Below are 21,835 nucleotides of genomic sequence, written 5' to 3'. Positions count from 1 at the left end.
AGAGCATATTGCTATCCCCATTCCCTTGATACGTGTTAGAAAAGATCATTCTGTCCTATTAAATTGAGAAGCATAATTTGTAAAATAGAGATCATGGATTTTTTTTTCTATGATTTCTGCATATTCAAAGCAGAATAATCCTCTTAATGAGTGTAAAGCCTGCATAATACATTTATTTGTGACAGATTCTTCTTTATTACCAATGATAAAACTTCCAATAATTAAAATCTCTCTGGTTTTTGAGATCCAAGTAAAACTGATGTCTAATGATCACTTAACACACTTTATTTCCTTCCTGTTTTCAGTACAACTGTGTTCTAAGGTAAATTTAAATAGATTGCTTCCATGCTAGAAGGACAAAATCAAATGACTATTCTTTACTACATTGATTTTTTTTCAGGAATTGTAGTACACCATTTCACTCTTTAATCTCATCTTTCAATGTCAATTTATGATAATTGTTCTATTATTTTGATTAAAATAAAAATGTAATGAGTATCCTTTCAGCTTTAATTTTTAAAGTGTTTAAAATTCTATTAAATTTTAATGGAACATCACAGAATGATTTAGCCTGGCTCATACTCCTCATATTGTTTGTGCGTAAGACTCATTCTGCTTTGGCCAGTGTGACTTAACATTATTTAGAATCCTTTTGATTACTTCCATAAACAGGAAAGCAAAATAGACTTTGAAGTTGTCTGATTCAGATCCATTTATTTACAAAGTTGAAACACAATCTTGTTTCTTTATGAAAACCTATTTCAGATACATCAGTAATATCTTCATTTCAAGTTCTATTCAGTGAATAACAAAAAAGCCCTCTCTGTTCTCTTTCTCTTGTGATCATAGTCCCAGTGCTTCTCTTGCTTTCTCCTTGGACTTCTTGTGATTTCTCTCTGGTGATTACTTTATCAACTTCTGAGCTTGCCCTTGAATGTCTTTTCCACAGAGAAATGCAGTTCTTTTCACTCGAACTCTATCCTCGCTGAAAATTATTTTGTTACATACCTTAGCTTCTGCCTGGTTTTACATGAGCTATATGTTTTGAATAGTGGGTTCTATATCATAAAAATGTCTTTACACTCATCCTGGCTAAAAGACATCTCTTATGCCCTTCAGTTCTGATGAAGTGCTGGGGTGCTGCTGTCATGCTCATGCCTGACCACGTACCCTGCTGATCCAGACCCTTGGACTGTCTTGGGTCTTTGTTTGATTTTGGACCTGCTTTATCATATTTGCCAGTGTCTGGCAATCACTGGTGGCTGGTTGAGAACTTGCAATCAGTTACAGTAACTATCCCGTATTGCCATCTCTGGATCAGATTCTGACTTGCTGACTCAATGTACCTTGCATCTGTTTGGTTGCTATGGGCTTGTCTGGCACTCAGGACTTGGCTGATCTTCACAATATTGAGTGCTTCACAATCACTGATCTTTATAACAGTCTATAATGTGGAAGGGTGCTGTTATCTTTGTTGTGAAGGCAAGGGAACATCAACATCAAATTCTGCTCGCTCTCTCTCTCTCTCCTGATTTTTGGCTTCTGGTTTAAAATACCTGGGGCCTGATTTTTGGAAGCCATTATTGTGAGGAGATCACTATTTGTCACCTTGACAAGTTACCTGAGCAATTGCAATGGTGAAAGGTCAGAACTTCTACAGACCAGACATAATCTCATGCTATGTACCCAAGAATGCAAAATGTACAGTAAGCTTGGTTCACTTAATGGCAGACATGGAGTTTCTTTCTAGAATGCTGACAGGTCACCTCTAACATTCTGTGCTTTAGTAAAGGACTATGCTTTGTCTTTTCTCTGCATGTTAGAGATTCTGCATTAAGTGGCTCAGGTCCTTCAGCCAAGAGCTTATTTTACCTCTTTGTTATGGAGATCTGTTGTGTTTGCCAAGTGAAACAGAGGTTTTGCAATATTTTCTCCGTGGCCTTTCTTTTACCCCATAACTGTCTGGTGTACTTGTCCCAGCCTCCCCCTTCTCCTTATTCTCCCTCTGCATGCAAATCAGACAGCATCCTCCTCCACACTGTGTGTCAAAAAGAACATCTGGAATTAAAAACTGAAAATGAAAAAATAGTTTTAGGCAGTTAAGGTGAAACGTATCAAGCAGATTAATGTATGGCAAAGCTAGAAGCAGCATGAAATAGAATCTTAGACAGGAAATATGAGACAACATCAAGCATATAAGCTACACGTAGAGGAAAATCACTTGTTAGAGGAAATTATTTATAAAAGCACTTGGAAATTTAAAACCATGAATCTCATTTTTAGAAGTGGGTATGGCTTTTTGGAAATGCTAAGTCAGGGCCTGAACCAGTGATTGAGCACCTGGTGGGGGGCAGAGCCAACCCGGGGAGCTCAGGTGCACTTCATTTCTGTGTCCACAGCTGCTGTGTTTGGATTTGTCCTCATTTGCTGTACATAAGACTTTGCCTCCCTGCTATTATCATGGTACTTTCCATTGCATTATAGCATTACGCTTTCTTTTTTTCTCTGAGTTTATGGCTGAAGCAGTGTAGGGATGGATATTAGATATTCTAGAGATAGGTTCTTAGATATTGAAATGTATTAGAAAACAATAATCCTTACTTCTTATTCATTAGCAGCATTCACTGAGGAGCAGAGTAGATAGTCAAGAACGCTCAGGACGAAGTACAACCCATATGAGTTGTGTGTTAAGGTTCTACTTAGTTACCACTGTCAAAAACTCATCTCAAGTTATATGAACATTTTACTCGTATAAATCCAGCATGTTGTCTTTGAGGACAGATACAGTTCTACTAATTGTACTTTGTGGAAAAATGAAACAAACAAGAAATGTAGGTACAGAAAAGGAGGAAAAAAAATAATAATCAATCTCTGTCTCCATGTTGTAACACATGTAATTTAATGCCACAGCTTTCAAGAGGCTTCAAACATCATCATCAATCCCACAGAGTTTGAGAATTCCTGAAAGATTTTAATGCATAGTATCTGTGTCCGTAGTGTTATTTATAGAGATTCTCCTTTCTGATTTCAGATGTACTGGCAAATCACTTAGGTACAGTTGGGCACTGTATGTTTAATCATGATAGCTAGGCAGAATTAGTTCATTATGCTCAGCTCTGATTACATACACTGAAGTACATTTGAAGTTACAAAGATGCTTAGAGACTTAATGGTTTCGGCCAGTATTGTGAATCTTTTTCATTACAGACAATGGAATCTCATAGAAAAATGCTGTGTCCTTCATGTGTCAGGAGACTCCACTGTCTGGAATAGATTTATTATTATCATTAGGAGTTCTGTAGGAAAGAGGAAGTCACTATTCATTCTTGTAACTACTGACCATCATTTTAACAGTGTATTAAGTTGTAAGACTTGTATGAAGTGGTGTCTTTCTTGCATATACACAAATATTCAGAAGTTTTTGGAGCTGTGCCATTAATGTTAACAATTATTCTTCAGGTTTACAAAGAAGACCTACCTCAGCTGAAACAACAAAGTAAAGAGAAAAATCATTCTGTTCCCTTCCTTAAAAGAGAACGAGCGCCTGAGGACAGTCTAAAATTGCAGTTTATACACGGGTAGAGCAATATTAAATAATGCTTTCTTTTCCTTTTTTTTTTTTCTGGTTGTTAAAACATCCTAACAATTACACTCAATATCAGAGCTTACTCTGATCAGAGCTACTCAATATCAGAGCTTACTGATATTTGTCACTGCTGTAGATAATTTATGGAATATCAACTATAGACTGTTTTCTTTCAGTTGTGTTAAGTAAGGAACAAGAGAAGATTGTAATAATATAGCCATGTATTAAATAATACCTGAGCAGTACATTTTATAAAATTACCTTCTAAAACCTCCTATTGACTCAGCCATATGTATCCCAGAGCAAAGATTCTGTTTCTGATGGCTGTGGTTTGTCAAATTGCCTGACAGCTTTGTTCTTGAACCCAAATCTCTGTAAAACTGGTTGTAATTCTGTGCACCTGCATATTCTTTCCTCTGACGTCAGTACTAAATTTAAGAGTTTGGTGCAAAGTAAACCATGAAGATTGATGACTTTGGTGGGAATAGTATCTCTCTGCCTATGTGGTGAGATAGTTTTGAGACAGCAGGGTTGTACTATCAAATTAATTTGCACAATTTGTTATGCAATGTACCAGGATATTTTTGAAACAGAATGTAACTTGTTTCATGTTTACTTCAGTTATAGGGGCTATGACTGTCGAAATAACTTGTTCTACACACAGACTGGAGAAGTAGTGTATCACATTGCTGCTGTAGCTGTTGTTTACAATAGGCAGCAGCACTCTCAAAGGCTGTATCTTGGCCATGATGATGACATCCTCAGCCTAAGCATTCACCCAGTGAAAGACTATGTTGCTACTGGGCAGGTAGGTATTTAGCAGAGATGATTTTAGAAATCCATGGAAATAAGTTGCCTTTATGATTTATAATTAGAGAAATACAGATTTACTATTTTACATTCACTTTGAATTTCTGCTTTTATCTGTGAAGTGTGGGAGCTGTATTTTATCTACGTCTTGGGCATTTTGATGTATCATTACTTGGTCTCAGTGTAGGGCAAGTTTAGAGAAAGGGGATTGTGTGCATGGATATATAGAGAAGGGAAGGGAAAGAGGTAAGAAAATAAGGAGCTGAGGGAGAAGGTTGTGTGGACTTTCATTTCTAATTAAACTAGGCATCCCTGAGAGAGAAGAATGAGGGTGAATATATAACAGTGTGTAAAAGAACAGTAAAAAAGCTTTAGTTTGGAAAATTTCTAAGTTGACTGATTCTGTGATCCAGTTTACACCATAGAGGCAGAAATACTTCTCATGCCACACAACTAATGAGGCTGTGAGAATGGAATGCAGTATATCAAAGTTCTACGCTCCAATGTGCCCGAAACGAGTTGTGATACAGAGGAGAAAATAGTCTGTGAAAAAGATAAAATACAGCAAGGAGAAAAATAGTTACCTCTGGAGTGTTTTGAAGATGTGATAGTGCTAATTACTGATATTGGTGTGCTTTGAACTTTTATGAGCAGATATTCCGATTAATCCTCTGATTCAGGTTGGAAGAGATGCTGCTATTCATGTTTGGGACACGCAGACATTGAAGTGTTTATCATTACTCAAAGGCCAGCATCAAAGAGGAGTGTGTGCACTGGATTTTTCAGGTACATTGCTCTAAATGATTAATTAAAAAGCAATCCTCTTGGTGAAACTTTCATTTGAGTAGCTATGACAGTTTTGTTCTTTGTGTTAAATGACCATTTTACAGCCAATACAAGTTCTGCATAAAAGCCTTCTGACAGTTTGGATAAAAACTGTTTGAGCAATGAATCAGTTATAGGACTTTTTTACAATCCATCACTAATTCTTTTTAATGTCTAATTCATAATACTGAGTGTACAGCTGGGACTCAAATGACTTTCTACATGATGGCATAATTTAAAAGCAGGCAGAGAGATCACTTGAAGTGTACAAATGAGAAGGCATTGTGATCTCCAGGCTCATGCAGTTCTTCCAATTTGCTAACATTTTTCAGTGAGTTTGCAGAAGCAGATATGATAAACATTGTCTGCTGTTTCTCCTACTTGCCTTTCTGGGATGAATGACCTGAGCTCTCAGCTGTCTAAGGGCAGCTCCTGTGCAGTGTGCAGGGTGCAGTGATCCAATATTCATATCATCACGCAGGAAAAAAAACCTTTACATCATGGTAGGGTGAAGCTATAAACATGAGATAGACAGATATTACCCATCTGTCTACTCCTCCCAAGTATGAATGAGAAAGAGGGAAAGAAACACTACTCTTGGAGTACCAATCTACTCTTCCTTGTTTACAGTCTTGCTAAGAGTCTTAATCATAGTTTGAAAAGTGACTTGAGCAGTTAGTCTCAGATGAGCCTAACTTTGGAAAACAGGACAGAAATTATTTGGAGCCTTTAAAAATTTTTTTAATTCATTTGTGAGAATATAGTGCTTATGGATAATATATAACACAGGATTTAAGAAGTGATTACAATGATTCCTTTGAGCCAAAAGACTTATGGAGAGTGCTTGTACAGTACTTAGAAAGCTATGCATTATCAGATTAAACATTTATGGATAGTTAATGAAACAGTGCCTAACTCCTGCGTGCTGCTAAGCAGGAATAGGATCTAAATTGCTCAGTTTGAAAAGAGAGGGGCACATCCAAGAGTGCACATAGTCACTCCAGTATGTTAAAGGTGAGCAAAGCAGGGTGTTCTGGTTCTTTATGGCAAGCAACAATTGTAGCACTGGCCACAAAGATGATTATAAGGGCCTGGAGCATCTCCCATATGAGCAAAGGTGGAGTAACCTGTGTCTGTTCAGCCTGGGGAAAAGAAGACTCAGAGGAGATCTGATAAATGTTTATAAACATCTAAAGGGAAGTAGGAGGCAAATGGACGAGGCCAGGCTCTTTGTGCTGATGTGTTGTGATAGGACAAGGAAGTTCCATACTAACATGCAGAAGAACTTCTTTACAGAAAGGGTGATGGAGCACTGGAACAGGTTGCCTAGAGGGGATGTGGAGGCTCCTTCTATGGAGATATTTAAGACCCATCTGGATGTCTACCCATGCTAACTATTGTAGGGTATTTGCTTTAGCAGGAGTGTTGAACTCACTGATCTCTTGAGGTCCCTTCCAACCCTTACAATCAGTGATTCTACCAGTGTAAAAATTCATCATGAACTCATGATCTCAGGACAAAGTAGAATTCTAAAATTCTGCTTCTCCTTATGCACTCAGCTCTTCTAATAGACCTGGCCCTTGGTGTGATATATCCATTTTATCTTCAGACTAGAACTGTCCTACATCACACTTAAATTATAAAAGATTTTAAACAAAGTCTAACAAATATTGTGGCTACCCGCTACTTTACCCTAACTATCATTTTCTGAACTCAGGTTTTTCTGTGGGCTTCAATTAAGCATGATCTATTTCACATTCTGCTCTGTAGTAATGTGAGAATTCATTATGGCACATTAGATCACATTTATTAGACAGGACCATATGGAAGAGACTTCCACAAAGATAAGTCTGGAACTGACTCATATTCCATTATCAGAAGAGGAGCCTTGGTGTTCATCCAAGCAATGTGAAATTGCTGATACACTGCAGTGTGAAACCTAATAAACTTGGTACCAGGAGAAGGGGAAATGGATAGAGATGATCTGATGGACATAGAGTGTGTGTGTGTGTGTAGATGTTAAAAAAAGAAAAAATGTCATTGAGAACTATATTTGAACAAAATTTCATACAGTTAGGAAATACTTTGTGTTGTATATTCTCATTAAAATTAGATTTCTCTCCAGTTAGTTACATTCCATATATTAAAATATATATAGCTTCATAAAATCGTATTGATCACATACTCTATGGGCATAAATAACTGTTTTTTAAGAGGTAAGAATCATTGGCATAATGACAGTGTTGCTTTAAACCTAATCCTGAAAAAGCACATATTGAAAAATATCCTCATTTCCTAACTAACTGGCTTTAGTTTAGGTTCTTGACACTGAATGGAGCAGATACTACAGGATCAGAGGGCTAGTTTGGCCTGGGAAGGCAATTTTCATTGTGTTAATAAGAGATGTTTCCAAATTAGTTACAGGTTGCACTATATAAAGCTTTAAAAAAAAAAAAAAATTGCCCTGAACCCCAAAGATGCCTTTTTTCTTCCTGTCTTAGTTGATCTGGTGCCTAACTCTATACTACCCTTTCTGTCTGCCCATACTTCCAAAAGCATCTGCTATTGGCCACTGTACAGAGCCAGATCACTTTTGTAGGACTGTTTTGATCCTCTTATGATTCTAATGTTATAATTATGTTCATGCAATGTTTGATTGTGCCCTCTGGTGGCAAATTTAACATTTGTAGTACTGGTTATTAATCAGAATGTGTAGCCTCTATTAGTGCATGAAGCCTGTTTGATGTGAATAGAGTTGTAATGTTGCATTCTTAACAAAATATTTTGTCAGCTTTTTTCCTTCACTTATTTGAGTTACCTTTAAAAATAATTATCACTATTGAAATGTACAAATGCATTTTCCTAAAGAAATAATGCATGTCACTGCATATCTACCTCTTGTATCAGCTATATTCATAGTGGTTTTGCTCATTAAAGCTGTTCTAGAGTGGTTCTTGCTGTCTCCTTTGGTTTCTTTTCACATTAACTTTTTGTCTCCTTGTTTGTATTTTTTTTTCTTTACTTTTTAAAAACTGTTTTGGTTTTATTTCTTGTTTTTCAGCTTCATTCCTTCCTTCTTTCTAGGCCCATGTTATTCAACTGTGAACTCTAATTCCCCTTCTCCTCTTGGGCCTGTTTCTCATAGAACTTAATCATGTAAGATGCTAAATACTGTGAGGCCAGTCCAGCAATGAGAGTCTATTTAGCCTTGTGAACCCTGAAGTAAATCTAGTGGAATCATTTGTACCCATGACATGCTTTCTTTTCTTACATTTATAATATCATTTGAAATTCAGTTTACAGTGTGTTTGTAAATCTGCTGTATGTTCAATTAAAGACTAATCACTTTTAACATTAAGTTCTGCTTTTGTACAGCTGATGGAAAATGTCTGGCATCTGTTGGGCTTGATGATAATCATGCCATTGTGTTTTGGGACTGGAAAAAAGGAGAGAAGCTAGCAACAACCAGGTAAGAGTTTATCTCAGTGTGTGTCCTGTGATTACATTTTTTGGAATCTGATCACCCATGCATGTTACTCTGAGGAAAAAAAAACCAGCACACCTCTGAAAACAGAATGGAGTTTCAGAGCAGTCTATCCAGATGTAGTTCCCAAGCCTTTACAAGTTATTGTTTGGAAATCTTGTGAACTTTTTCTATCAAGATTTTCCTCACCTTTCTGTTAGGATCGTTATATTGATATCAAAGTTCACTTACTGATTTTCCACTTCAGTTAATTTTTTCACCTCATTTTATTTTCTGAGTCAGAGCAGAACTTACCAAAAAAGTCATGTGTTCATTTTTGTGTTTGTGTGCTGGGTTACATTGGTGTACATCTGCAGCTCACTTTTCTAGAAAGAAAAATGGATTCTGTCCGGTATACGTGGATTTTTCTACCTCTACTGATTTTTGCATTCTTTCTGAATCAGCTCTTTTCAGCTCTTTACCTCATTGGAAGCATAGCTCTTTCACCTGCAGTGAAGAAGCTTTTGCAATTGCTTCAAGAGACCATTGTTGGGAAGAGGACTATATTACAGTTTGTGTTTGCAATGCAGTCTTTCAGAGGAGAAAAGTAAAGTTTTCTTTGTACTGAAAAAGTTGTACAGTTGTAGTATGAGAACTCGGTCACACCTCGGGTAAACCTGGGGTAGCTCTGAGATCAAAATATTGGAATTATGTAGATCTAAGAATGCACTTACATACCAGGAAGGAAGGGAGTTCATTTCATCTGCTGTCTACAGCCACGCAACATACAAGTCACTTATTAATTGAAGAATGCTGGAGAATTGTGAAATAATGCCTGAACAATATAACTTAGTGTTAAACTGTGACTTGTTCCAGAATAAATAAGATTTTCTCCTGGCAACACTGTCTGTTAGTAGTGTACCACAAAGCAATAATTTTTTTATCCTAGTGTGCATATAACATAATATATATTGACTATGTCACTTTCTCTCATTATCTTATTAGGCACCAAGATTTTAAATCCTATTTAAAATTTGTGATGGTAGGGAGTGCTTAGCAAAATTGTTGTCTGTGTTGCAAAACAGTTCATTTTCTTTCCAATCCTAGTTTCACTCTCTCCAGACCTACTGTGCTTCAGACACACAAGTGTAGAAATACCTTATATATTCCCATGGGGACCTTCTAAGCTTTTAAAAACAAGCTGGGGATGGGCTGTAGCAGCTACTTGTCTTGTGGAAAGATACAGAATCAAGTACTTGGGTTCTTCTCAGTATAATTACTTATGTTTTAGCAGTGCCTACAGACAAGTCCCCACTGTGAGCACCCCAGGACATATAAGAAAGAGGGGAAAAAAAATAAAAAGTGTTTAGATGTGACTCTCACATGGCCTTAGCAGGCAGGAATAGAAGCATATCTTACTATTGTATTGACCCACATCTAGAGGACTAAGCCTGGAACTGTACATTCCCTGCTTACAAACACTCATTTTTTTGTGCATTCTTGTTTTTTTTAAGTGTAATTTATTTCTGCATGACTTCTCTTTTCTTTTGATGTCACTATATATATATATATATATATAATATATATATGTATGTATGTATATGCCAGAGTATGCTATCATTTATATGTTTTTGCTAACTGAATAAATTATATAGCTTGTTTCCCTATCTATGTATCTTAGCTTTACAGTGTTCTGTCTAATTTAATTAAAATCCTTTTTGAGTAAGCATATGCTATTAAGGCGTATCGGATCTTCCTTCATTGTCTTACTGATGCTGGTCCTATTTGATTGTAGTGTTTTGTGTTAGTGGACTGCAATCACTAAGGGAACTGAGGGGAGCACTGTCAAATTTACTTATGGTCTAAATCAGTGACCGTTGTACTCTTAGAATTTCTTCATTCTGTAAGAACAGGTGTCCCATGTCAGTTCTTTGGATCACAAGGACACAAACTGCACAGGCTTGGTTACATGTTTTGGTCTGACCATTGTGGGAAATTAGGGTCCAAATCTAGGCCATACATTTGCAGTATATATCCAGTTCTCGTGTGCCAGCTCTATGCATCTTATCACATGGTCAGACATACTCTTATCATCTTATGGGGGACATCTGCACTGGCATGCAATTACTTTGATTTTGGACATTTTGGCTGTGTGATAAATATTTCTAGAACAGGCAGTATGACCTGCCTGCCAAGAAAGGCATCGTAATAGCAAAGTAACAAATCAGGAGAAGGAAGAATTTCAAAATGATGTTCTTCAAATGTTGATGAAGTAAGGCTGTTTTTTTGTTTATATTGATTCAGCAAGAGAAAATACTGAAACCAAGATTCTCAGAGTCAGGTGTTTTTTTTTTTTTCTTATTTAGATTTAGGTTTAACCTGTATGACAAAAATCATGGGTCTAATCATAGACTCATTTGAGTTGGAAAGTACCTGTAAAGGTCATCTAATCCAACTCCCCTGCAATGAAGAGGCACATTTAGAGATAGATCTGGTGCTCAGAGCTCCATCCAGCCTGACCTTGGCTGTCTGCAGGGATCGGGCACCACCACCTCTCTGGGCAACCTGTGCTGGTGCCTCACTGCCATTGTTGTCAAAAACTTATATCCTTATATCTAGTCTAAATCTCCCCTCTTGAAGTGTGAAACCATTTCCCCTTGTACTGTCACAACAGACCTTGCTAGAGTCTACTCCTTTATCCCCTTCTTTCTTATAGCCCTCCTTTAGATACTGAAAGGCCACTTTCAGTTCTCTCATAGGGGAGGTATTCCATTCCTGGGCTCATTTTTGTAGCGCTCCTCTGGAGGTGAACCAGCAGGTCCACATCTCTCCTGTACTGAGCACTCCCTATCTGCACACAGTGCTCCCCTTCTTCTCCCTGCTGGCCACACTTCTTTTGATGCAGCCCAGGATGCAGTTGGCTCTCTGGGCAGTGAGGGCACAGTGCTGGCTCATGTCCAGCTGCCATCCACCAGTACCCCCAGCTCCTTATCAGCAGCGTTGTGCTCTATCCTTTCATCTCCCAGCTTCTATTGATAGTGGGAGTTACCCATGGACAGGCCTTGCAATTGGATGTGTTGAATCTCACGAGGTTCTCTTGGACCCACTACTTGAGCCTGTCTGGGTCTCTCTGAACATCATCCCATCCCTCAGGCATCAAGCTATAAGACCTGAATGTTCAGGTTGAAAAAAGCAGTAGTTTTTGCTCCTAGTGCTTTAACATCCTGAAACAGAAATAATTGCTATATTGAGACTCAGAATTTTATTTTGTAGTGGTAAAACTTAATTTTACAAATGTCCATAAATACATGCACAAGCAAGAATACCTTTACTGGAGAATTAAATTTGAAGATATATTTGAAGGTTCATCTGCTAAATGAACTGTTTTCTAGACTATAATTTTATTATTTATTTTAGTTTTCCTCTTGAATCACAATAGGTTTGAGACTTCCTTGTGGTTGTTTTTTTTTTTTAAAGATAATTTTAAATATTTATAAACCACATTCTTATCCCTTTAAATATTTATGTTACCCTTTATGCTGTCTTTTAATTGCATTGAATTTTGTTTCCTGCCTCTTCATCATAACTTAACGGAACTGAAATTCAGTGAGAGATGGTTTTTATTCGCCACATTTCTGTGTCTAATTCATACACAGCCTATAATCAACTACATTCTTCTCTCTTGGTTGGATCCCCAAGGCTAAACCCTTGAAGATTAGAAATATTGTTCTCTCTTTTTTTGTTAGATAGGATAACTATGGCAAAGAGTATTTTGGGATATCTCTGCGAGTCATCTGCCAGTGATGGTGTTAGAGATCCCTGTTGTTGTTTTAGCACCAAGAGTACAACAGTTGTGACAAATAGATTCTTGTTGCTAAAGACTGTCTTTGGCTTGTCCAATACTGTGAAATAATTACTTGAAACAGACTACTTTGAAATATTAAGTAATCCCTTAACTTTTGTTTTTTAATTTTTATTACAGGGGTCATAAAGATAAAATATTTGTAGTAAAATGTAATCCACATCATGTAGACAAACTAGTCACGGTTGGGATGAAGCACATCAAATTTTGGCAGCAAACAGGTACCATACTGAATATTTTCTATTTAAGTTATTTGGGGATTTGTATCTAATTTAGGGACATCATATTTTCTGTTTAATAAGTTGTTTTGTTTGTAAAAGAACATTCTAATTATCGGAATTCAGCAAATGCCACAATATTCCTTTCTCTTTGGAAGTCATTTTCCTTTCTCTTTGGAAGTCATTTCTAGCTCATTGGTTCTTTTGATTCCAGTCAAAGTATTGAGAGTTTCTCCTGAATTAGCTAGCATCTCGGATCCCAGAAAACATGCAGTCCCCTTTATTTACTCAGGCAATATATGACTCTTATTGTGAAAATCCCAGCCAGTGGCACACTGCTAAAAAACAATAAAAAAATTAATTAGATGGCTCTAAGAAGTTCCTATGCTTACACTGTCATTTATAAGGTTCAGGTGCCCTCAGCTTAAAAATTACTTGTTTTTCTGCAATTTTTAATGTCTAGGGTATTTTTGTAGTAATTCAATTTACTTTATTGCTGTTTGCCAAAGTGTATTACACTCATTTGCATTAAGCAGTATTTTACTTCAAGAATAATCTCATTGCAGTAAAAGAATGATGTACTTTGAAACGCAGTTGTCTAGAATTGACTGAAGCAAGGATAGTGTTGCATGTATTGCTTTGTAATTGCACACGTATTTTTGCCTGTGTGCTCCCAGTTCACGGGTGGTAATGGCATTCTAAACCAAAGTGGGCAGTGTGGCACAGTGAGGCTTTTTGGCAATCTAGAGACATAGAAGTCCTGCCATTCATTCTGCAAAACTGCTGTCAAATTTGTCAGGTGGGCAGTGGGCAACTAAAGCAAACCTCTCTTTGTTGTTGTTGTGATAACCTCTGAAGAGCTTGGCAGGCTGTTCTGTACAAAAATGTTCTGCCTGCCCCTTGTATTAATTCTTCTATACAATTCATCGCCAGTATTTAACAACTGCTTGGAAGTAATGATCTGAAATATACAGTCTGTACTGCTTCAAATCTCTCATTGCTAGACTGATTTACCCTTAGTGTGTTTTTCCCTTGCTCACTGTGTTTTCAGTATTTATCTGCTGTGTCTTAGGCACTCACAACAGATGATGAAGTCAAGACATTTGTCCTTTACAGCACCATGGCTACAAACTGAAATATAAAGGACTTTTTTTTATATTGCAGGTGGAGGTTTTACGTCAAGGCGAGGAACATTTGGAAGCAATGGAAAATTGGAAACTATGATGAGCGTCTCGTACGGGCGAATAGAAGACTTAGTTTTCTCTGGTGCTGCTACTGGAGACATTTTCATCTGGAAGGATACTGTATTGCTTAAGACAGTGAAAGCCCATGATGGACCTGTATTTGCAATGCATGCATTGGATAAGGTATTTTTCTTCTTCTGTGATCCATTCATCTTTATTATTTTTATTTCTAAGTCTATATCAGTATTATCACCATACCTTAGGCAAGCAAGACTTCAGGTATGCAAAAGTTTTATTTTCCTGAGTTGATTATTCCAGATATCAGTATTATTTTCCTTCAGATGCAACAATAAATCTTTAAAAGAAACTGAGGCAAAACATGTCATTGATATTACATCAGTGAGCATGTCTTGAGAAAATAACTTTTACTACTAGAATCAGCTCACAGTTTGAAGATGTTGATAATGGAATATTCTTTTTGATATTACTGTTTCAACTTTCAAATTATACCACAAGGAGAATACTAGCCATAAACCTTTTGTATTTGTTAAGAGCTTTGTAGATCCCTCTGTCTCTGTCCTTTCCTGCCCTACTTGATCACTCCTGGCTTTCCATCAATTTTTCTATTTGATCTTGACATTCTATCTTATGAACATCCTCTTATGTTTATGTTGGTTAGTGATTTATGCTGTGTTATGCACTGTCTTGGCACAGGCAAAAAAATCTACCAAGGGAATTGTTCAAATAATCAAACCCTATACATCGTTAGAAACCCATTTAAAACATCAGTTAATTTGCAGTAACTTGAGAAGCCAGTATTTCCACCTACTGCCTTGCCAAAGGATAAAGCACTTATTTTTCCATAATTTATTTCCACATGTAGAAAAATATTATGGTCCAGTATTACTATTTACAGTAGTAGGCATTCTGTAGAGACTGATAACTGTATAGTTATCAGTCTGCATAAGACAGAACCCTAGAAAAGAAACTCTCAAACTCTTCTCCTCTTATTCATAGGAATAGGCTCCAATGGTTTGATTTAGACACATTCCAAAGAACACAGGAGGATTTCTACTATATTTGTACATGTCCTTTTGTATGCTACTATCAGATTGCTGACTTTTATCTATGTCTTTCGTACTGTGATCATACAGGGTTTTGTAACTGGTGGAAAAGATGGAATTGTGGCGCTTTGGGATGATATGTTTGAAAGGTGTCTGAAGACATATGCTATTAAAAGAGCAGCACTATCTTCTAGTTCCAAAGGTATTATTTTTCATTGTGTTTTAATATGGACTGTATGCATGAAGGCTGGTAAAGTGGCAGTAGTAAATGTCAAATCTTGCTAGAACACAATAGAACATTACTGAACTACTTACTATTCCGTGCTAGAGTTTTCCTATTTGGTTGAAATATCCCAGTCTTTGTCATTTTATAGTTTGTTCTGATATTTCCTCCTCTATTCCTTGACCTTTAGCTTTGTTTTCACTAAAGAAATGATTTTAGGAACAAATATCACAAACCTGTGAGTTTGGCTGTTCCAAAATATGTGTAGCAATTGGTTTCCACAAGTGGGTATATTTCCTGTAGGAGGACTGTGGTCCCTGTGAATTGGAAAGACCTGTTAAATTGTACTTCCCCAGGCATCAGGGTGGAAATCTGTAACGTGATATTCATAGATGATCACAGAATTACTCTCCAGGTTGTTGCAGCTTGCAGAACTGCTTGTATGTTAAAACAGTAAAACTCTGGTCATTACATTGCCACAATACATACTACCACAAGCTCCTCTCCTTTGAGCTGTTAATGAAAACCATGGATTATCTAGTATTATGATTATGTAAATTTATCTCATGTTTCTTGGTTGATTTTAAACAAGTTTTAATTATATAAGCTGTATAAAGGTGAAAAGAGGCTCTTTTTGGTTTCACCAAAAAAAAAAAAAAAAAAAGAACAACTAAAATTAATATCCTTTTATTCTTCAGGTTTACTTTTAGAAGACAATCCTTCTATTCGTGCCATCAGTCTAGGACATGGCCATATACTCGTGGGAACTAAAAATGGAGAAATACTTGAAATTGATAAAAGTGGTCCTATGACTCTGCTTGTTCAGGTACGATATGGGTCTTCCTATCAAAATATTCCCTGCAGAAGTACAAAACATCATTGGATTTCCTCTGTCTTTTCTTTCTGTTTTCATTAATCCTGTTGGCCACTGTTCCTTTCCTTGCACAGACAGAAGCTGATTCTTTGTTATGTAAGTGACTTAGAGATTCACTGTGGATTACATAATTCTGAAGTAAAACAAAGAGTCCATTAAGTTAAATTGGTAGTTGGAGACTTATAAAGAATATTTTAGGTTTTTTAGTTTAGGACCCAGTAGAGAAAAAGGAAAATTAGGGGTAGAGCTAACACAGTCTATTTGACAGTGATGACCCACTTGCTTTGATTGAGATGCTGTAGTCTATTGTGAAGGTTCCTGTATTTGTGAAAGATGTTGTAGAGTCACAGCATTTTTCTGCAGTGACGTGCAGATCTCATCGAATGTGTTGCAGAGGACAAAAGGATTTTGTGAAGTTTGATTTAAAAAAAAAAAAAAAAAGATTCTTGACATGAATGTCAATTTCTGTGTGAGGGCTGCTCCAAAAGTAATACCTCCTACTTTATTGTGTCGGCCCATGACATCAGAGGCAAATGTTGGAGGTATGGCTGTAGAGGTTGCAAGTTCCCAATGATATCCCATTATATCTTGTTGCCATGCGACAGATGGCAGCAGAGGGGCACCCTGACACAATGGCATCTGACACAGAAGTGTGTATGAAGCAAAGGGTTGGAGCTGAATTCCTACATGTGGAAAAAATTGTGCCTATTGACATTTGTTGATGCTTGGTGAACTTTGATGGAGATCAGACAGTGAATGTGGGTGATGTGTTCCAGCAGTGGTGAGAGCAACAATGGGTCACCTCCACTGGTGCAGACTGTTATGAGTGTGGCATGCAGGTTCTTGCTCATTGCTGGGAAAAATGCATAGCCAGTGGTGGTGGCTATGTTGAAAGATAGTGTGTTGTGCTGAGAATTTGCTCTATCAAATAGAGCTACAGTGCTCCTTGTAGCAATTTGTATTTTCCTGGGAATAAATTAGAGGCATTACATTAAGATTGACCTACTTATTTCATGTTGCTTTGTTTTATTGTCTTTATTAAGCATGATGTCTATGTGTAGAAATTTGTGTGCATCATTTACTGAGGTATAACTTGTCAAGTTTTACCATATATTTGCTGTTAATATTTGGTATTTACTTTGTGATCGGAACTAGTTGGAAAGAAAATCTTCCACATTTGTATTGTTTTCATGACAGCATAAGTAACAAAAATGTGAGAATTTTTATTAGTAATTTTTAACTAGCACAGTAATTTGGAATTGCAATCTTAACATAGGGGCTATAAGAAAGAATGGAGCAGGCTTTTTAGTAGGATCTGTTGTGACAGGACAAGGAGAAATGGTTTCAAACTGAGAGAAGGGAGATTTAGGTTAGGTTAAAGGAAAAAGTTTTCAGCAATAAGGGCAGTGAGGCACTGGCACAGGTTGCCCAGAGAGGTGGTGGGTGCTTCTTCCCTGGAAGCACTTAAGGTCAGGCTGCATGGGACTCTGAGCACCAGATTGATCTGTAAACATCCCTGTTCATTGCAAGGGTAGATAATGTTTAAATGTCCCTTCCATCTCCCACAATTCTGTTACTCGATAATACAGTTCACACACCTTGTTGTGAGTTTTATGATAAAGAGAAGTTTTATAATTGTTATCCAGTTTAAATTGTATGTTTGCATGCATTAACTTGAGCAAAAATACGTACTCAAGACACCAAGACAGTTCCTTCCTTTCCTGTTTTAACTATATTTTTCTGTTTCAGCAAACAAGGCAGAAATCCAGACTGATAACAATAAAAAATGATTTAACGTTGAAATGATGCCTGTAAATTATATGCAAGTTGAAGAAAATCTAGAAAATTAAAATTTTAAAAACTGAGTTCTGAGGAAAGGCTAGAAGAGCTAAGTAGGTGTACATTGGCCAGTATACAATTCTCCAGAATCTGAAAAGTTAATAAACCTTGCAGACAGACTAGCCCATTTTAGGATTTCAAGATAAAATCCTACCTTGGGCTTAACTATTTCCTGTTCAGTTCAAGTCTGAAAGAGGGAGCATTGCTTTAACCAAAATTACAGCTAGCAATTGTGGAGGCAACTAGGGAAGAGTATATTTCAGATGGTTCCTAGAGGAATCAGACCAGGCATTCATGTTTTTGTGAATATAGAAAATTTTTGAGAGAAGGTGGTAAAGATCATGTTGTCTGAGACTTGTAAAAGGAGGTGGGGCAAGTTCTAGAACACATTACATAAAGGCAAATGCATGACTTTCTCATATGTTAAATGGCATCCTCTAGGGACATATGGAAGGAGAAGTATGGGGCTTGGCAGCTCATCCTCTCTTGCCTGTCTGTGCAACGGTGAGTGATGATAAAACACTTCGAATCTGGGAACTTTCATCCCAGCACCGCATGCTGGCAGTGAGGAAACTCAAGAAAGGTAATAATCCTCATTTGGTCATACGCTGTGATAACAACAGCGCTACTTCTATAGCGCTTTGCTTTCAGTGCACATCATAAGCATTAATGGAGGAGGAAGAGGACAGTCATCAAGAAATTGGATGCATAGGAAGTAAATCATCTTTGGCATGTGTCAAGTCCATGATAAGGGTAGAATGAAGGATTATAAATCATTGGAATGAATAATAATAAAAATAATTTGTTTTTCTCCGATTCCAAGGGGAACTCAAAATTGTTTTTCTTCCTATGAATACTTAAGACGAGCATATTTGTTGCTGACATTAAAATACTTCCTAGATGATATGTAGATGACATGTGCTGAAATACTGCTGCCTTGTTATTTCTTTTACACGTTCATAACCTTCAGAAAATTTCATGGTGTAAATTCAATATGCTTCGTTTTTGGTGACAGATCCAGAGCGCAGGAATTCTAACTGAGGGAAAACAGAGTTGAATATTTTGGAGAAGTGAACTCAGGGAAGGATGAGGATAGCTGTATGAGAATGTGGTCAGAAATAATGTTGGGGGGAAAAAAGTAAGTGGAGAAAATGTAGCGCATCTCTGTTTCAAATGTGTTCTGCCTGAGCGCCTTTCTGAGTCATGGAATAAAGAAGCTTTCAAGTTAACATCCCTGAAAAACATAATGTCTGAAATGAGTCTTTAAACTTTTTAATCTCAATTTCCTTTCTGTATGTTTTCTTTATATAAAATGAAGGTGCTTAAAATGTTGTTGGCAGGCGATATTTGGACTGATCAAATCATCTTGTCAACTCAAGAACAGCCTATACAAAGAATACATTCCTATGTAGGAAAGTACTACTAGCAGTTATCACAGAATATACTTATTTTAATAATTAAGAAATCTATTGATGCAGAAACCTTTCAGTTGCAGTTTTTCTCTCTTTTGGGGGGGGTTCTCAATCCCAAATTCAAAAACCTTAGGATACACCTTTTGATCTTCCTTTATAGGTGGACGTTGCTGTGCCTTTTCTCCTGATGGAAAAGCCTTGGCTGTAGGGTTGAATGATGGGAGTTTTCTGGTGGTAAATGCTGACACTGTGGAAGATATGGTATCTTTTCACCACAGAAAGGAAATGATCTCAGATATAAAATTTTCACGAGGTATAACTAGATAGCAAAGTGAAAGAGCAGTGTTTATCTTGAGTTTGTTTTTCTACTCTAGGCATAAGTTTGAATGTTCAAAAGGTAGATTGGCTTTATGTGTCCTCCATACCTTTAAATACTTTACAATTCTTTATAGTTGTGTACAGCCTCATACACTGGGGTCCATTAATTGAAGCTTTTGGGTGCACTAGCGTAATAAAAATGCATAACAATGTATATCTTTCATAACCTCAATGTCTCTTCTTTACAGAAACAGGAAAGTACCTTGCTGTGGCTTCCCATGATAATTTTGTAGACATTTACAATGTACTTACCAGCAAAAGAGTGGGCATTTGTAAAGGTGCATCTAGCTATATCACACACATTGACTGGGACTCAAGAGGTAAAATGTTTGACCAGAAATACAGATTTAAAATTCCTGCAACAGGGAATATCAGATAATTGTTTTCATTGCAGTAACTGAAAATACTGTAAGACTAAACTGTAACTACTAATGCAAATGCTTTCTCAACATCAAGCACCATAAGGGTTCAGTACAATTACATTTGTTGGCAGAATTAATCTTCACTTGTACCAGAGTATGTTGCACTCCACCAATAATAGCATATAACTAAAATGTTACTTAGGAACATAATATTGCTTTCCTTTGCTCTTTTTTTTTTCTTTCTTTCTTTAATTTGGGACTGTGTGGCACATTTTCTTCTCCACCTTTTATATTTAATTTCCTTTCCTCCTTGCTGAGCATTATTTGCCAATCACTGCTATGAAGTTAGAGAGCCTTACTGTCACAACTAATTAAGCCTAGCAAGATTGATAATGAGCTTATGCAATAAGCCTTCCTGGAACTAATATGATTCTGTTTGGAACCACCTGTGAGTCTGAGCCCCTGTGTATCTGTAGTAGTTAACTACTGGATGTGTTGTGTGGGTAGATGTAAAAGATAAGAAAATGGAAATTTTTTAGTGTTCTTAATGGTATTTTACCAGAAGTAGACGTTAGTGAAAGGACGAGAGGGAATGGCCCCAAGTTGCACCACGGGAGGTTCAGGTTGGATGTTAGGAACAGTTTCTTCTCTGAAAGAGTGGTCAGGCACTGTAACGGGTTGCTTAGGGAGGTGATGGAGTCAGCATCCCTGGAGGTGTTCAAGAAATGTGTAGATGTGGTAATAAGGGACATGGTTTAGCAGGGAAACATTGGTGGACGGTTGGACTGGTTGGTCTTGGAGGACTCTTCCAACTTCGGTGATTCTGTGATTTGGAGAAACTTCATCTGTTAGGATTTCTTACATATAGGCTTAGCAACCTTTTAATTCTTGCTAGTTATTTTATTCCCTTTTTTCTGATTGTTCTTAGTGGATGACAGTATCCCTTTCATTTATATTGCTTGTGTTTTTTCCCAGTATTTACGTTCATTTCTTAGCTCCATCTCTGCTTCTGCAGTAATCACAAATGCAAAAGAATCTCCAGAAAATATTTTCTAAGGAGTGTATGGTTCATTTTCTTCTCTACAACATAATAGCACGTTGCAAACAGTCAAGAACAATAAAATAGGCAAATGGGCATCGCAGATACTGGTGGTACAATGAAACTAACTGAACTTCTAGCTGTAAAGGATTAATGTGTGATACAGGTCAGATAGGAAGGCCACATTACTCCTGTGGCCTTATATTTTACTTTTTGATTTGAAGAGGCTCAAAATAAATCAAAAGAAAATGGTTTGCTGGAAAACCAATTCTTCAAGGATGTTGAATCGTGTTTAAAATATTACTGTGTCGTGAATCAAGAGTGTAGGATTCTTCAGGAGTGATCATAAGCATCTTCTTTGCTTTTGCTGTAAATAACTGTGGATGATAATTTGTTAACATCCTTCAGCATTCAATAAAAAGTTCATGATATTCATAATAATGAATAAGATCTGTAACAAACTCTTATTTCATATCCAGGAAAGTTATTGCAAGTCAATTCTGGTGCTAAGGAACAACTGTTTTTTGAAGCACCAAGGGGGAAAAGGCATGTTATAAGAATTGCTGAGGTATGAATTATACTTACTGTATTTCTTTCATTGTGACAGTTATTTTTCTAGACAGCTAAAAGTTAGCGTATGTTTTGTCTTAATATGTTTTTTTCCTTTAAAAATACTATATTTACAGCGTTTAGAAT

General features: G+C 36.8%; 1 protein-coding gene across 3 annotated transcripts in view; it reads left to right on the top strand.

Annotated features, from left to right (window-relative positions):
- EML6 (EMAP like 6) overlaps window positions 1–21,835 on the top strand; it is a 115,806-nt gene that overhangs the window by 64,724 nt on the left and 29,247 nt on the right. For all 3 annotated transcript variants that reach the window (XR_014881793.1, XM_085218591.1, XM_085218592.1), the window contains exons 13-24: window positions 3,460–3,578; window positions 4,208–4,394; window positions 5,077–5,182; window positions 8,597–8,690; window positions 12,667–12,767; window positions 13,929–14,131; window positions 15,103–15,214; window positions 15,934–16,061; window positions 18,390–18,531; window positions 19,521–19,673; window positions 19,927–20,058; window positions 21,619–21,707. Coding sequence is in view for 2 of the 3 variants with exons in the window: in XM_085218591.1 (XP_085074717.1) it covers window positions 3,460–3,578; window positions 4,208–4,394; window positions 5,077–5,182; window positions 8,597–8,690; window positions 12,667–12,767; window positions 13,929–14,131; window positions 15,103–15,214; window positions 15,934–16,061; window positions 18,390–18,531; window positions 19,521–19,673; window positions 19,927–20,058; window positions 21,619–21,707 (1,566 nt within the window). In the remaining variant the exon portion in view is untranslated. The remainder of the gene's footprint in view (window positions 1–3,459; window positions 3,579–4,207; window positions 4,395–5,076; window positions 5,183–8,596; window positions 8,691–12,666; window positions 12,768–13,928; window positions 14,132–15,102; window positions 15,215–15,933; window positions 16,062–18,389; window positions 18,532–19,520; window positions 19,674–19,926; window positions 20,059–21,618; window positions 21,708–21,835) is intronic.

Source organism: Meleagris gallopavo, chromosome 2 (assembly GCF_905368555.1).
Source record: "Meleagris gallopavo chromosome 2, MGAL_WU_HG_1.1, whole genome shotgun sequence".
Classification (NCBI taxonomy): Eukaryota; Metazoa; Chordata; class Aves; order Galliformes; family Phasianidae; genus Meleagris; species Meleagris gallopavo.
This window is presented reverse-complemented; position numbering and strand designations above follow the sequence as displayed.